The sequence below is a fragment of the Ursus maritimus genome, unplaced genomic scaffold (assembly GCF_017311325.1).
Source record: "Ursus maritimus isolate PB19 unplaced genomic scaffold, ASM1731132v1 scaffold_24, whole genome shotgun sequence".
In the NCBI taxonomy this organism is placed as follows: Eukaryota; Metazoa; Chordata; class Mammalia; order Carnivora; family Ursidae; genus Ursus; species Ursus maritimus.
The window spans coordinates 42,669,316-42,686,752 of NW_024424897.1; the positions used below are offsets into that span (position 1 = coordinate 42,669,316).

General features: G+C 49.0%; 1 protein-coding gene and 1 long non-coding RNA gene across 2 annotated transcripts in view; both read right to left on the reverse strand.

Annotated features, from left to right (window-relative positions):
• Nucleotides 1-7,236: 7,236 nt before the first annotated feature.
• LOC103667198 lies at nucleotides 7,237-8,529 on the reverse strand. Its single transcript, XR_569696.2, has 2 exons — nucleotides 8,272-8,529; nucleotides 7,237-7,645 (listed from the first exon to the last, which is right to left on the reverse strand). It is a non-coding gene; the product is annotated as an uncharacterized LOC103667198 (long non-coding RNA).
• A 2,678-nt stretch (nucleotides 8,530-11,207) lies between these two features.
• The window catches only part of BLMH (bleomycin hydrolase), a 52,394-nt gene continuing 46,164 nt past the window's right edge, over nucleotides 11,208-17,437 (reverse strand). Inside the window, exon 12 of the mRNA XM_040641097.1 lies at nucleotides 11,208-12,150. Coding sequence (XP_040497031.1) covers nucleotides 11,999-12,150 — 152 coding nt within the window. The 3' untranslated portion in view covers nucleotides 11,208-11,998. The remainder of the gene's footprint in view (nucleotides 12,151-17,437) is intronic.

Here is a 17,437-nt window from a genome sequence, read left to right on the forward strand (position 1 = left end):
CGCCAAAGAGCTCTTTAAGGATTTTTGCGTCACTTTGGGCCTCAGAAACTTTACGTTTCCGCGTGGTCGCGTCTCCGCGTTCCCCCCCAGGGTGGGGGTGGCCGCCCGGGCGCTGGCGCGGGGTGGGGGGCTGCGCCGTGCGGGGGGGGGGGCCGGGGGCGGGGCCCCAGAGGCAGTGAGGGGCGTCCTCCCTCCCTAGAAGGGACAGTGCTCTAGGAAGCTGAGAGCCCAGGGCGGCGGGGGGAGGGGGGGCGCTGGCAGAAGCCTAGCAGAGCCTCGAATCCCAACTCGCTCGTTCTCACCTTTCGAGGGACCGGGCCCCGCCACAACCGACAGCTATATTTCCGCCCCCACCAATTGCTCCCCAAGTCGTGTTTAGTGTTCTGCGCAAAATCACTCGTTCAGAGCGACCTTTCTGGGCCACTGACACCTGCCCATCACTCCCACCCGGAATGCTGCTCTGTTTTTCTTCCTAGGACTTAGCCCCTGGCGTTCCTGGGGTTCATCTGGTTCCACCGTGGGCTGCGCGCTTGGCCAGAAGGGACCAAGTCTAGTAACTGGCGGTCCCCAAGGCCTCCAGCAGTGCACACCTGGGGGCTCACAGTATATACTTGCAGACAGAATGAATGAACGAAGAACTCTTTCTCATTTTGTCAACAAACCACACTTCAAAGCCGTATCAGAGTAGTGTCGGGGTGGTGAGCTGCCCAAGAGGATATGCCTGTGGCCTTGCTGGAGTCCAGAAGTTCCTACAGTATTTTAATTATCTGAAGAGGTTCAACAGAAGCGCATTGTTTTGAACCAGGTGAAAATATTGCTTTGATAGTGTTTTTAAAAACTTAAGTATAAAAATGAATTTCATGTTATTTGTTGTATTAGCTATTCAGTAGTGGGTTTTGGTTTTTTTTTTTTAACATTTGAAAAGAACAGATGGAGTCCTTGCTTTGGGCTGTCCCTGCCCCAGAGATGAGAGGGTGCAGACTAACCCATCACCCTCCTCCCAAAGGCGGCCAGGGATGGAGCAAAGTAGAAGGAAGAAAGGAATTACAAGCTTTCAGCCCCTTTGTACTTGGAGGAACTGGGCACACACTCAGCTGGGTTCAGAAGGTGTCTGCAGGGCGCCCAAGGGCTCCCCAACCTGGGAGGAATCAGTGTGAGGCTTTGGCGCCACCTAGACGTCAGGGTGGCGATTGCAAGGGAGGGGGGCAGCTCTGGAGAGCCGGCCGGCAGTTGAGGCTGCAAAGCCAGGCTGGTGATTCCTGGGCAAGCTTGGGAATTTCATCTCGGGGCCAAATCCCCAGGCGGCAGGGGCCCTCATGGGTGCCTCCCCTTTGAGATGAATGAGTTGCTGCCCCCAGGTTCTGTTTGGCCTTCTTAAACTCATGTGTAAATGCAGTATGAACAAGGAACTACACAAATGTAGGGTGCAGCTCCACGGAGGGGGCAGGGCAGAACCAAGGGAGGAGGAGACTGGGGGGGGGGCACAGGCTGTGGGAGCAGTGGGGATGACTTTAGCCCTTGGCTAAGGTTTTCCCAAGTCTGTCCTCCACCTTGATTCCAACGTGGCTTTTTAACACCACTCCACAGTCTCACGGACCTGTTGACCCCGCCACTCCTGGCCTTCTTTCTAGATCCTAATACCCGTTTCTGCCCAGCCACTCCTGGGTGGGTTCTGCCTCCTTTGGTGCAGTGCTGGCCTAGAAAGTGGGGGTCCCACGAGCCTGGGTTAAATCTCAGCTCTGACCCTGTACTGTCTGTGTGGGTTTGTTCCCACACAGGGTTAGTTCCCTTAGCTCAACCTGTCCAGACTTTGGGTCCCTTGTGTGTAAAATAGGGATCCTATGAATGGTGGGCACCACACGGCTCGGGGGTGTGCAGAGCCTGACAGGTGCATGGCCCACCTCTCCTCCCGAGGGAGGCTTCCCCATCCTCTCTCTTTGGCCTCGGACCACCCAGGCCAGTCCTCTCTCCTCTTGCTCCCTGGCTAAGGGGGCACTGCTCTCGGAGACTGGAGCCTTCCCTCGCTCCTTACTGCCTCCCTGGCGGAGTCCACACAAAGTTACCCCCAACCGTCCATCTTCTCTCTAAACGTGTGCTTTCTCTTCGTCTTGTCCCCGGGGGTGCCCCCCTACACACACCACTTAGCCTCAGCTGCCCCACCTTCACTTCCACGAATCCAGCCCCTCTCTCCTCCCTAAAGCCAACCCTTCCCCATCGTGCCTCTCTGTCATTGCCACAACTGCCCAGTCATCTCCAGCAGCTGACTCTCTCCCTCTCGAAGATCCCCGGTCTGACTGCCCATCCTCCATCCACATGGGGGGGGGGAGTGGACGGATGTCATTGTCTACTGCCAAGCAAGGGCAGCCCTGCACCCTGGCCAGTTGTCCATGTCCATCATAGCTCCTTCATGCCCGGGACACCTGCTCCATGCCAGGTGGAGGAAGACACAAGCCCCGCCCTCCAGAGCCAGGCTGAAGGGCTGTGCTGGACGTGGGCGGCAGCAGGGAGCCCGGAGCTGGAGAGGCGCAGGGAAAGCGGCGGTTCCAGAAGGATCCTGCGGTGCAGCAGGGGAGCAGGGGCGCTGGAGGCACCGGGGTCCTCAGAACGCAAGGTACAGACAGGGAGAAGGTGGAAGTCGGAAACCAGGAGAACCTGTGAGGCCCAGCGACTAGGCTGGTGGGTCAGGAAAGCCATGGGGCTGTCGAAGATGCCCCGAACCTGGCCGAACCTCGGTGACCGTGACCAGGTGAAGAGCCCTGCCGGGTGACCGTGGTTCAGTAATAATTTCTCTCAGTTCCACCAGCTCTAGCCTCTGCAGAGGGAGAGACCTCACCACACATAGGCACCCACGTTCTGGGTGTCTCGAGGCCCAGCAAACCGTTCCCTTGTGGAGCCAGACCAGGAAAAACCCTATAAGGCCAAACCTGTCCCTCCAGAAGTCCTGGGGCCATCCGTCTGTCCTGCCTCCATTCTGTTTAACACAATAATGGAAGACAAGGCCCACCCTTCTTCTGGGCCTTTCCTCAGCATTCCCAGCCCTGGCAGTGTCTGCCTGAGCCATCCCTTCCAAAGCAGCCCGCCCCTCGGTTTGCCAGGGAGGTGACACAGTTTGGGCAACACTCTTCACCACGCTTAGCCACAGGCGGAGTCCGGCACCTCGAGGGCAGGATCTGCCGCCCCTGGGAGGCCGGTGCTCATGCCCTCAGAGGGCCGGGTCCGCGTTCCCCTGCGGCAGCCCGTCCTGGATCCAGAAGAAACAAGGAAAGGGCCTGGAGGGGCAGCCGCACCGGGAGTGCCAGGAGCGGGCACGGGCCAGGGCTGGGGCAGGCATGGGGTTGAGCGGACGCTTTGGCCACCTTTCCTGGCCCCTTCGGTCCCGTTCCTGGGGAGCCCCCTGCCTTGGACAAACCAGCCCTCTTCCTCCAGGTCCGACAGCCACCGTGACGGCCCCGGGCTCTAGCTGTAGTATCTTTGAACCCGGATTTCTGATTTTCCCTTCCTTCCTACAGAATTCCCTCCTCTGCCTGTAAACACCCAGAGCTGGGGCCACGTTTCCGGGGGAGCTGGTTTGTCACCTCCGACCTTGGCAGAGACGTGGAAGCCGGGAGCAGCCCGGAGCCCCTGGAAGGGCCCCACGGGCCTGTGTGTGCGCCCCCGGTCCGCAGAGCCCGCGCACCGCTCCTCCGTGCGCGCCGCCCCTCACCCCACGGCCCGACACCCGCAGGCCCCGCGCACGTGTGCTTGGCCAGGGACGAGCCCCGAAATGCTCTTTGCTCTCGACGGACTCCGAGTGCCATTAAAACCAGGGCCCTGGGTAAACCCCGGCGCATGCGACAACGGTACCGCAACGCTGCTGGGGAGAGGGAGGCCGTTTCTCTGGGCTCCTTTGGGGAGGGTCACAAGATTGCTAAGTGAGGGGGGAAAGCAAAGCACAGAACAGGGGTTACCCGGTTTGCTGGGCAGGGGAAGGCTGATAATGCGTGTCGAAACCTAGGTATAGCCAAGTGAGGAAGAAGAGGGACAAGGAGGAGGAGGAGAAAAGAAAGAAGGAAGAAAAAAGCCGAGGGAAAGGCGGAAGGCAGGAAGACCTCCTGGGAGCCCCAACCTTCCCACAGCAGAACCTGGGGGCACTCCCAGGGGCGCAGCCCTACCTCCCGTGATTCACACGTTTCCTTCCCACATGGGGCCAAGTTACCCAGCGCCACTGTAATACTGTCTGTTCCCTTAGGAAGGGGGCAAATATTTGCCCCGATTTCCTAGCGAGGATGCTGTGAGTCGAGAGGGCTTCGCTGGGGATGGGCTCAAGAGGGCCAGAATTATTCTTAGAATAATGCCTGTCTTGTGCTTCCAGACCCTGAGGTCCTCCTGCCAGTTTTCCTTTGCCGGCTTAAGATTATAAAACACTCGCCATCTCTTTGGCTTTTCTTCCCTTCTAGGAACCTGAGGATAACTTGTGCCTCTGTGCATAGGGAGGGCTCCCCTGGGTCTCTTCTTGGTGAGCCCGGCGCCCTCATCCACCACCCTCGCTGAGGTCTGTGGTCACTGTGGCTAGCAGCTAGTTTAAAACCAGTCAGCATTTCTTCCCTTCTCCAGTTCCAGCGCTTCTGCAGCTGTCGGGCACTTACTAGAAGACCTCACTCATATAAAGCCACCTTCTTTCCCCACTGGCTCACGTATAGACATCTTACGTTCCCAGCAGAATGATAAACTCCTAGAGAGGAGGGAATTGTTTGGACCACAGAGGGCCCAGCACAGTACTGGGTGTGTCGGGGAAGCTCTGTGAGACTGGTCACTAATAAAAGCTACCATTTGGGGTGTGGCTCAGTCCGTTAAGTGGCTGCTTTTGGCTCAGGTCATGATCCCGGGGTCCTGGGAGCGAGTCCCCTGCTCAGCGGGGACCCTACTTCTCCTTCTCCCTTTGCCTCTGCCCCTCTACCCGCCCCCCCCCCCCGGCTTGTGCTCTCTCTTTCAAATAAATAAATAAGATCTTTAAAAAAATAATAAAATAGGGGCGCCTGGGTAGCTCAGTCGTTAAGCGTCTGCCTTCGGCTCAGGGCGTGATCCCAGCGTTCTGGGATCGAGCCCCATGTCAGGCTCTTCCGCTGGGAGCCTGCTTCTTTCTCTCCCCCTCCCCCTGCTTGTGTTCCCTCTCTCACTGGCTGTCTCTCTCTCCATCAAATGAATAAATAAAAATTCTTAAAAAAATAATAAAATAAAAGCTACCATTTATGGAGCATCGACCAGACTTGTTCTACACATTGTCTTTTGTCCTTTTTCTACTTTATGGGTAACATGCAGTGTGGGCTCTTTGGCTGTATTTTGCTATAAGTGTTTTTAAAAATAAATGACAGTTTTCCTCCTTCTCAAGCTGTGAGTTTTCATATTTAATACACTTAATAGTGATTTCTCAATAAAAGTGGTATGGAGACTGAGGCTCAAAGAGGTTCAGGAACTTGTCCACGGTTACACAGACCCCAAGTGGCAAAACCAGCCTATCTGGTCCAAATGCCCTGCGCCCCCCCACGGTGCTGGGCTGATTTGAAAGGAGAAAGGTACAAGCAGTGAGAAAAGTGACATAACACTTTGCGGGTTTTCCCTCTTGTTTCTACTCTCCTCAAGTAAGTCACCTTCATGGAGTCTAGACCTTTCTGTGAAGCACTGAAATGAAGATCACGGAGACTTTGTTCTCCTGCTGCTTGTCCTTGTTGAGCAGGTTGGATAGGAAAGCAGACTTCAGATCTATGTATAAGCTTTTAATTGCGTATAGCTGTCAGAATATAGGGCATTTTCAGTCAGTCAGCCAATCAGTATTTACCGTGAGCCCGGCCTGGGAACACAGCAGTGAGCGAGACAAAGCCCCCGTCCTTGGGGAGCTGACAGGGAGTATCGACTTTGGGGGAAACACACAAGCATATAAATAGGAGCATTTCAGAGCGTGGTGAGCGCTGTGAAGAAAGTAGGCCCTGATCACAGCAGAGAGGGACAGGCGTGGAAGTGTAGAGGCAGCGGGGAAGGGAGGCTGGCTGTGCAGGTAAGGTGCTCAGGGGGGCCTTGACATGGCGCCACGACTGGAGTCCCAAGAAGCCAGCCATGCAAAGACCTGAGGGAAGAGCTTTAGGAAGAGGAATGGCAAGGAGGTGGGAGCGAGCGTGGTGCGTCTGAGGGACAAAATAGGAAGAGAAGAGTTGACAGGAGTGGAGAGAACAAGAAGGGAAGTGAGGAGGTTGCGTCTGCAGAGGTGGGCAGAGGCCGCAACGGAGGGGGCTGAGGGCTCCGGTCACTGAATGTTCCAAGTAAAACTCCAAGGATTTCTCTCTTTTTTTTTTTTAAGATTTTATTTATTTATTTGACAGAGATAGAGACAGCCAGCGAGAGAGGGAACACAAGCAGGGGGAGTGGGAGAGGAAGAAGCAGGCTCATAGCGGAGGAGCCTGATGTGGGGCTCGATCCCGGAACGCTGGGATCACACCCTGAGCCGAAGGCAGACGCTTAACGACTGAGCCACCCAGGCGCCCCCAAAGATTTCTTAACCGTGTTGGACAAGTTTGGACGAGGTAACCTCTAAGGTCCCCAGCCAGGGAAGACGCAGGGAGGCCAACAACTCTAAGTCAAGCACACTCTGGTACTTTCTACCAGGAGCCCACCTGGCCTCCTTTGCCCTATTCTTCTGAACTGCAGCTGATTTTTAAAACTAAGACCAAAAAAAAAAAAAAAAAAAAACCCACAAAAAACTACAAAACTGTCATGGGGCAGCCTGAGAGATGGTTCCCAAGAGCCCTCCATCCACTTCAAGAGGAGTTATGGAACTCCAGCTTTTCTAGAAGGGTAAGCAAAGCGAAAGAGAGAGCAATTAGCATTCAAGCTGTACCAAGAGAGAGGAGTGCGGGGCGTCCCCTGTCTTCACGGTCGGTCCCATTCCCAAGTAACTGCGGCTGGTGTGAACTGAACATTCCCTCCCTCCCTTTCTCCCTTTCCCTTTGCGGTACTGAGGAATTCGAAAAGGGCAACGAGGGGCGCTCGGGTGACTTAGTTGGTTAAGCGTCTGACTCCTGGTTTTGGCTCAGATCATGATCTCAGGGTTGTGAGACGGACCAGATCCATGCTGGGCATGAAGAGTGCTGAAGATTCTCTCCCTCTCCCTCTGCCCACCCCCCAGCTCCCCTCCCCTCCCCCCTCGACCCCTCTTCCCCACCCCCCTTACTCTCTTTCTCTTTAAAAAAAAAAAGGGAAACAAAACAACTCTGGCTGGTTTATTCCTAGTTTTCAATCAAATTGTATCATAGACCCCGGGGAGGAAGAGTCAGCGTCATGAAGGGCAACAATGGTTCCAACAAGTTGTCCTAAGCACGGGAATGCTTATCTGGAATTACTTAACGAAGTCCAGCTTAATCAGTGACTGTGGCCGTGGTCAGAGCCACGCCGGCCCACACCGCACAACTGAAGGAATTCGTTAGAGCGCAAGGGCCCTGGAGCTGCCAGCAGCAAATTAGAACCAAGCTGCTCTTTAAGGACAAGCTGGAGCAAGCACACGGGGCTGTGACCACATCCGGAAGGCACGTCGCATTATCGGGTCCTGGCTTCTTGGATGCGTGAGATCAGCATGACTCTCCACGTCTCCAGAGTCACCCAGGCCGGCAAGGACTTTCTAGGGGTCAGAGTATCAGTTAGAGGGCTCCCCGCCACACCTTCCTATTCCCGCACTCAGCAGTCCCCCACATATCAGCAAGGCCCCCCGATTCAGGTCTCTGGCTAAACCTTTGACCCATTTCCCTTTATCTTCAGCAGAGAAGACACACGCACGGTGTCTCTCCCCGCTTGACCCTAATTTTATTTGAGAAATAGCTTTTATTCAATATTTGGCTATGAAGATTATTTTTTACATATTGTGGAATTGGTTTATAATTTGTTTTGGGACTTTTGCATCTATGTTTATGGGTATGATTTACATGTAATTTTTTCTCTTACTATCCTCGACAGTTGTGCCAGTCTCATAGAATAATGCTCTATGCCATAAAATAGTTCTTCATGTCTTTCCTTTTGGGCTAATCAAGATTCCCCAGAGATTTCCAATCTCCTGGGCGCTAGAATTCTTTTCTTTTCTTTTTTTTTAAGTTTTATTTATTTATGAGAGAGAGAGCGCGCAGGGGAGGGGGGAGGAGCAGAGGGAGAGGGACAAGCAGACTGCACTGAGCGCAGGGCCTGACATGGGGCTCCATCTGAGGACCCGGAGATCACCACCCGAGTTGGAACCATCTCTTGATGGACGCTTACCTGACTGAGCCACCGCGAGCCCCTGCCGGGCATGAGTTCTAGGAGCACAAGATGGCAGAGAACATTCGGAATGCAAGTACTCAATCCTCTGATGGTACTTTCATCCTCAGCTCTGTTTCTGACCTCCAGACCACAAACTGTTTTTCTCTCTTGAGAATAAATCTTGATTGGCAGGGGTGGGACAGTCACCCAGCTGCCCAAAGTAGGGAGGGGATCTAACAGACATTCAACCCTCCAGTTACCCTCCTTTCGCTCCCAGTTCCCTTATTGGCTATCTGGAGCTGCCATATTCGGATTATGCAACGTAAATTGGTTTGCTCAGCACTGGCTGTCTCCACCATTGGCTGAGGATTCAATTTTTTCAGCTCTGCTAAATCTCTCAATGCCTCTGTCTGCTTTCTGGCATGTTGCTTCTCTTCTGTTGCTCTGGACATTGTGGATTTAGGTCTTCTAAGCGCATCATTTAACAAAGTGAAGTGTGTCTTCCAGTTTTCAAATATCCGCAGTACCTATAATAGTATCCTCCTTTTAATTTGTGTATGTTTTAATTAGTCTTGTCGAGATCTGCTAATTTACCTCATTTTTTTAAAGAACCAGCTTATGGCTTTGTTGATCCTATCTTTAATTTCTGCACATGCATTTTATTTCCTTCTTCTTTAGGTTGACTTTGCAGTTCTAATTTCTTGACATCGATGTTAGCTCAATTTTCAGTCTTTCTTCCATTCTAATAAAATCTGAAGGCTATAAAATTTATGTACTGTTTTAGCTGTACCTGTCATTTTGCATATGTAGTATTTTTTTTTTATCATTGTTCAGGTTAAATTTCCTTTGTGATTTCTTCTTGGACCTATGAGTTAATTTCTAAACATATAGGAGCTTTCTAGTTAGCTCTTAATTTTAGTTTCCAACTTAATCGTTTGGAAATTTGTTGAGCTTGACTCTACTCCCCAATATATGGCCAATTTTTGAGAAAGTTCCATGCGTGCTCAGGACGAACATGCAGTTATTAGACACCGTGTCCTACAGATGTCCATTATACCAAACTTACTAAACGCTTCAATCTTTTATATACTCGAGTTTTTGGTTGCTTGATCTATCAACAATCGATAAGTATGTTAAAATCTTCCATTATGATATTGGATTATTTTTCCATATAATTACGTTTTTGTTTTATACACTTTGAAGTTACGAGGTACATACTAATTTATAATTCAGTATCTTTATATTTTTCTGGAGAACCAAGTAAACATATAATTATGCAGTGATTCTATCTCTAGTAATGCTTTTTGTTTTAAAGCCTATTTCCAGGGTCACTGCGTTGCACAGCTCCAGGGAGGCTGTGAATAACATACCCTGGCATCAGTCTCTTTGGTTATTCAGAGTAGCCCTAATTTTGCTAATTATTAGTATAGCCAACACCAGATTTACTTTGGTTAGTATCTGCCTGATATATCTTTGCTATCTTTTTTATATCCCAGGTTGCTGATGTCTCTTGTAATTAGCTATGGCTGAGTTGCTTTTAAAACTCCAGTTTGAAGGTCTCCTGGGTGGTTTAGTCGGTTAAGCGGCTGCCTTCGGCTCAGGCATGATCTTGGGGTCCTGCCTGGGATTGAGTCCTGCTTTGGGTTCCCCGCTCAATGGGGAGTCTGCTTCTCCCTCTCCCTCTGCCCCTCCCCCTGCTCATGCCCTCTCTCAAATAAATAAAATCTTAACAAAAACAAAAACCCCTCCATTTTGACAATTTGTCTTTTTTCAGGAACATTTATACATTGTAATTATTAGACACATTTACATTTATCTGTCTTATTTTGGACACTCTATTTGTCTTGCATTTTTTCTCTCTCACCATCTTGCCTTTTCATGGATTGATTATATTCTTGCTTGGAAACCATATCCTGCTTATTTTTTAGTAGTTCATCCAGAAAATTTTAGGATATATTAACATACCAAGGTCTAAAGTTAATCGATATATTTATCTTCCTCCTGACTAATATGTTTCGTCCAATCACCTCCCTAATTATCGTTACCTACTTTCATGTATTTTAGTTTCACCTTTCTTTGAACCCTATTAGACTTACCTACAGGCTTTTCGTCTAGATGACGCACGTTTTTATCACATTTCAGATCTCCTGTACTGGATCACTTCCCTTCTGTTTGACTGAAAGTGTATTTCACTTCACCCTTGTAAGGCAGTTTCATAGAGTATAGAATTCTAGGCTCCAAGAAGATGTATTTCACCATCTTCTTGCTTACATAGTTGCTGATGAGAAGTAAGCTGTCAATCTCACTCTCTTTTCTTTGGAGGGAATAATCTGTGTTCCTGGATGCTTTTAAGATCTGTTCTAGGGTTTTGCCGTGATGCGCCTAGAAATGGGTTTATTTATCTTGCTTGGAACAGCAAGGGTTTACAACAATATTGTAAACACTTCGATTAAAGCTTGAGCCTTTAACTAATGTTATCTTGGAAAGTGCTATGACAGACAACATCCCCAGCCTGGACTGAGAAGATTCTAGGAGAGCCAGAAAGGTTGGGGGGCTCAGGCACTGATGGAAATGTTGATTAAGAGGCTGTAGTTATTTGCTTTCAGTGAAAGGGAGACCCAGTCTCAGTAAGACACATACTCTCCAGCCAATTCCAAGGCTGGGCCCAACAAAGCTTCATTTCTTACTCTTGTAGAGACCCCGGATCTGGATGAAAACACGGCTAAGTGGCAGGGACACAAGCTCTCTTAGGTATGGTGCTTGGCCATCCTCAGCGGAAGCCAGTGACGGTCAGCACCGGCTGGGAAGGGTCATTTATACCACAGAGAAGGTGAAGCAGGGAAGCCCTGAACAATCTTACTGTTTCTCCATTTTGAGGAATATGAGTCATCTGGTTGCTTTCCTTTGTTGCTAAATAAAGAAACTCTTAGATAGATCAAAAAAGGCACTTACTCTGATTTAGCAAAGTGTTTTATTCAAAAGCTTCTCAGCACCATCTAGTTGTCAGAAAGAATGGTATCACCTTTTCCTGCCCACCCAACTCCCAATTCCAGAGGCAGAAGTTAAACCATTGGGCTGGAGCTCCCCCTAAGGATTATAATTCAGACCATGATAAGGTTTTGGCTGTTCTCACGCTCATCTTTTTCTAAGCCTCTACTTACCCCTGACTCGAGTAGAGCTGTGCTCCCCCCCAGTTCCAAACAACAGGAAGGAATCATGTCAGACGTGATCAACCTCCCATTCCTGGGCTAGCAGACGCACATAAAATGACCTTGAAAAAAACGGAATTCAGTGACTGCCATGTAGGAAGGACAGTGATACTGTCAGGCAGCATGCAGTTTGAAAGCTCAAATCTTAGGGTAACCCTCCCCCAACTCTACTCTAGAAACAAGGGGCGTCAGGTCCGTTTTCTCTCCATATTCTTCAATTGCTCATCCTTTCCTGTCTTATTAAAAGACACTAAAGCAGACCTTTTTGACAGAGTTAAGACAAACAATGATATCTGATTAAAATGCTAAGAGATCCTGAGGTGTTGGAGATGAGGAGAGTACATAGTGTGACCTGATCCTTCCCTTTAAGAATACGTTGTTTCATCATAAAGCACACTTCCCCGAAGAGGTTCCTGGAGGAGAAATCCAAGAGTCTGTGTCCTGTGGGGACCCGTGTAACTTTGGCTTCAGTCCTTGGGTCTGTCCTTTGCAGCTACTTCAGGTCCTGGAGGAGGAGGGAAGAGCTGGGGGCAGCATCAGTCGGCCAACGCCCCCATGGGGTCCCAGGCCGGCAGGACAACGGGCTCCTGCCCTAACACAGCTAGCACCTCTTCAGGGACATGCTTCCGGTCCACCACCACTTCGTAGACGTACTCAGAGAACCACTCGTCTGTCATGCACAGGTAACCTGGAGAAAAGAACAGAAGCCTCAGGAACACAGAGGGCGAGGGGTGAAGAGCAGAAGCCCCCCTGGCACTATAAAGCAGCTTTTCACGGAACCTGCATTTGCACACGCTTTGCAGCTTTCCCATCTAGAACCTCACTTCCCCTAAGTCTTACCAACAGTTCTGTGAAGCAGACGGGACAGGCATGGCTATAATTTCATCAGTCAGAAAACTGGGGCTCAGAGTAACTAAGTGACATGCCCCGGTCACACAGGTGAGGTTCAGACCCGGGCCTCGGACCTAAGACCGCTCGCAGATCCTGTGCTGTTTCACTGCCCAGGCTGGGTGGGCTGAAGCTGAGTGCGGCACCCCAGAAGACAGGTGGAAAGGCTTCTTGTTCCTACAGCCCACATCAAGGGCACTGATCTCTGGGATCGGACAGGCAAGCACACTCCCTCCCTACCCTGCCCACCTTCTCAGCATCACTGGCTCCTCTCCGACCTTGCCCTCTACTGTCAAGTCCTGCAGGCAGCTCAGCGGCTAGGGGAAACCCCGTGGGGCCGTGTCATCATTCCCAGGTAGCTGCTTATTTGCAGATGATCCTGTGTAAGTCAAACGATACCGCAGTCTTTGCTTTCCTAGTGGGAAATCCGTGCGAACATCAGGCAGAACTGGGAGACTGAGACAGCATCTTGACCTCTTTTCCTCAGTAAGGCCCCAGGGCTTACGGATCTCTCCAGCGGGTAGAACTGTATGAACGCCCCAGGTTGAGAGCTCAGCTGAGAGAAAACGTGGTGTCAGCAATCATCTATCCATCTTAGAAGCCTGCCTTTTCCTATTAGGAAGATTAACCTGTATCTCCACTAGGGCTCCACTAGGACAAAAATTCCCCTTCCGGAACGTACTTCCAACAAACCTAAATAGGGAAAAATGTTTCACTTGAGCCACGGATAATAGAGCAAAATTAAAGTGAGAGACTAAAGTGTGTGTATTTAGAACAAGAATTGGTCAAGGAGAGAGCACAGAGCACAAAAATGTGAGTCTACACGGGGGTACGACGTGCACCCACACATCCAAGGACTCACAGGAACTAGCGACCACCACCACCCCCATCTTACCGTATGTGGTACCTGTTCTGTACTAGACACCTGAGCCATTTTTCTCTCGAAGTGTTTGTTCAAATTGATTTCTGTGCTGTATCATTTCTCACCACCCGGGACCAAGAGAAAGAAGCTGAAGCTACTTCTCCCGAGGCAGTCCTCTAGTGCAGCAGGTCTCAAACTTCCAGGCCCCAGTATGTTCTTAAAATGATTGAGGATGCCAAAAAGTTGTTTATGTGGGTAACACCTACTGATTCTTACCATATTAGAAATTAAAACAAAGTTAAAAATACTAACTCATAAGAATTAAAAAAAAAGTTAATAGAAATAATATATTTTTAGGAAAAAAAAACATTACATTCTCCAAGATAAAATAAACTTTAGTTAGAAAAATGGCTTTGTTTTACAATTTAATGTCTGGCTTCACAGAAGACAGATGAATTCTTGTATCTGCTCCGTCTTCAATCTGTCGCCATCTGTTGCTCTGGCTGAAGGAGAGGAAGTAAAATCTGGCCTCACACAGATATGTTGTTGAAGGGAAGACCTTGCAACCCCCCTAAAAGGGGCCCCAGGGACCCGCAGGGTTCCTGAGAGCATAATTTGACAACCGCTGCCCCAAAGGCCAGACCGATGTAAGTAATTAAAATGCAACATGATGGCAAGTCTAATTGTGTCAGCTAAATGGTGTCACAGAGGACATTATTTAACATGAAAACACAACTGTTTTGGTGAGGTCTCCTGGGCCCAATTCTCCTCTGCACCTCTGAGAGAAGCCAAGGACAGCTCCCCCGGATGTGGCACAGGATGTCTATCGGATGCGCGAGAAAACGCCCTGGAGAAGTGCTCAAGGGGTTCCTTCAAGTCAGGTAAGGGAACGCATCTCTGTCCACGGATGCCTGCCTCCCGATCCCGTGCTCCTTTTCTCAGCCGCGGGTACAGGCAAGGGGAGCACAGACCAACCAACGCGGTAGCCTGGGCTGCTTCTGGTCCTGCCTTGATTAAATACTCCAAAGTCCCTGGCTCTGTGTCAGTCGAGCACCTGGCCTGCACCGCCACCAAGTTCTCTCAACGGACAGACAGTCCTATCAACTGATACCAACCATCAACTGGGGCAGAGGAAGCGCCAACCAGTACCATTTCTTGCTGCGTCCTAAGTCACTGCTTCCTGAGAAATTCCTTATCTGCCTTCCCCAAGAGGGGCTTTCAGTGGGCAGGAAACCAGACTACTAAACACCATACCATTTGAAACATTAGTCATCCTTCCCCTTCCCATAATGCAAGCTAAATAAATCCCTAGAGTAGCTCTGGACAGTGAGGCAGGTGACGGACAGAGGCCGAGTCACATAATAAAGTTCTGTGTCCTTATGACAATACTATCATCACACAATCAAATGAGTCTCCAGAGGGCACAGAGAAAATGGACAATAAGTACACGTACACTATCTTGTTCTGAAAGCAGATCAGATTAAGTCCGCACAAATTAAAACTCCTATCAATCGCAATCCGCCCTCTCAGTGTCCCTACCCAGAGGACCTGTCTTGATTAGTCTCTCTCTTCAGGATATGAGTTCTTTGGGGGCCCACAAAACCCTCACAGTCTAGGTGGCGGCCAGGTAATTGCACCCTGAGCAGATAAGGAACTTGGGGCTGCTGTAACTGCTGTATCCCGCGTGTCTTGGGAGTTTGAGATGAGGCTCAGCGTGTCTGAAACCGAGTGAGTGCTGTGTGAGGGAGCAGCAAAGTGCCCATTCGGGCAAGTTTATTTTCTTATTTTTTCAGGTAGGTTTAAAGTGGCTGTTCTGATTTGAAGAAAGTTGCGGCTTCTAGCCCTTAAGCACTTTGGCCACTAGGAAGAGGCACTCCCCGGGGAAAAAGGCGAAAGAAAAATCTGCAACAAGGAGCCCAAGGTTATACTTAAGGAAACAGAAAGTCAGATTTAGGAACTAAGGTGAAATCACATTTTGCTTAAGCTTTAAAGTGTTGTTTACATGCAATGAGGAAGAAATAAAATAAGCGAATAGTCCCTCAAAAAAAACCCTGCCAATGTTTCTGTATTTGTTAAGAGAGAGGGTAGTGTTGGTCTGTAAAGGGAAAAACAGTGTCTGTTGATACAACTCGAGACTGATTAGGCCAAATTCACTCAAACCGAATAGTACTGAATAGGTTAGTTTAAGGGGAAGAAGGTCTTTGCCTGAAAACAGTTTTCTGAAATTCTACCAGAGATCTAACATTTCAACCTTTCAGCCTTGATTAAGGTGATAAATACATTACCATTTAGGAATTAGATATGTTTTCTATTTTTTGCTCTCTGTCTTCTATGGGGTATTTCACCTCACTAACAAATGATTTGTGGTTAACGGGGGGTGTTTTTGGGGGGCTATTTTTGAAAAAGGTGTGACAAAATCGAGTTTCTGCTCTGCTCTGACGGATGTGTCTGGCAGCACGGACCTAAAGAGGCTGGACCCTCGAGGCCTCATTAAGTCACTGCCAATCGTTCACCCGATGGTAATAACGCAAGGCTGAAGAAAGCCTCCAAGAAAGGAAAGCAAAAATCTCACTGGCATCTGTCTCATATTTCCAACGTCCTCATAAATACCGAGAAACTATTTCACAGAACGTCAGCCAGTCATTTAAAATGAAGTTGCAAAGACCATGTAGCAACATGGAAAACATTTAAGCGATAAAAGTAAAGCATATAAAAACGATATATATTACATAATTACAACGACGTTATGAATCCAGATATGCAGGTGAAAAAACCTTACCAAAAATAAACAATGATTTTTCTTCAACAGGGCTGATTTTCTCCTCAAAACTTCTGAAGTCTTCTATTGGTTTTTGACTCCCAATCCTAAAGATTACCCAAATAATTAACCCTCGTTTTAACAGATTTTGGAAACATGGGAAGAGGAGGAAGATGAAAGGGAAGAAAACGAGGAGGAAGAGGAAGAGGAAGATGAGACGCGGGAGAACCGCCGACAATCCCACCGTCTGACGTAAGCCCTGGTCAGATTTTACACACAAGCCTTTATAAGTAAGTTTCTGCGTGTAGACTCCATACATTTAATAAAAACAAGACCTCACACATGCTCTTTTATTACAAAGTGCCACACAGGCTGTGTTTGCTGCTTCATCTCTTTCCATGTTAATTTAAGGAATACAACTATCTACATCATAACTTTTAAGTGCTGAATCTGGATGAGTAAGCCAAAATGAATTTAATCAATCCCCTACTGATGAAGTCTGGCTTGTTTTTCATGCTTAGAAACAACGCCGCTATAAATATTTTTGCAACTAAATCTTTGCACATATCCTTAATTATCTATTTAATTTTCTTTTCTTCAGGATAGCTGGCGCTCTCGCACACGAACCCACGCAGTTTTATCCGGTAAAGCGAATGATTAGAGGTCTTGGGGCCGAAACGATCTCAACCTATTCTCAAACTTTAATTTTCTTTTCTTAAAAGATTTTATTTTTATTTATTTGATAAGAGAGCGTGCACGCAAGCACAAGCAGGGGGAGTGACAGGCAGAGGGAGAAGGACAAGCAGGCTCCCTGCTGAGCAGGAAGCCCAACGCGGGGCTCATCCCAGGACCCTGGGATCATGACCTGAGCCCAAGGCCGATGCTTACCCGACGGAGCCACCCAAGCGCCCCAATACCTTACATTTCTATAGAGTATGTTGCAAACGTACAGAATGACACAATCCCTTTGAAATGGCATTTGGCAGTATCTACAAAACGTGCAAATGCATTTATCCCTTCACTAATGCCATTCCTGGGACTTTATCCTACAGACGTGCAGTACTTGCACGGACACAGTATGTATTTATGCACAGGAACTAATACTCGTTTAGCGCTTGCCATATGCTAGGCACTGCTCTAAGCATCGTGCATATGTTAACTCACTGCAATATTGTTTGTAATAGCAAAGGACTGGAAATACCCCAAGTTCCACTAGTAAGGGAACTGGGTGAATAAACTATGGTACATCCAGACAATGGAAAATAATGAAGCTGTCCCGATACGGAAACACACTGATATGAAATGCCTCCAAGACATGCTGTTCGGTGAAGTGAAAGCAAGAGGCAGAGCAGGGTGATACGGCGCGCTGCCGCTGATGGACTAAACCACACTGAAAACCGAGAACAGAAACTAACAGCAGTGGCGACCTGAAAGAGGGGAAGGGAGTGGCAGAGATGGAAACAAGAT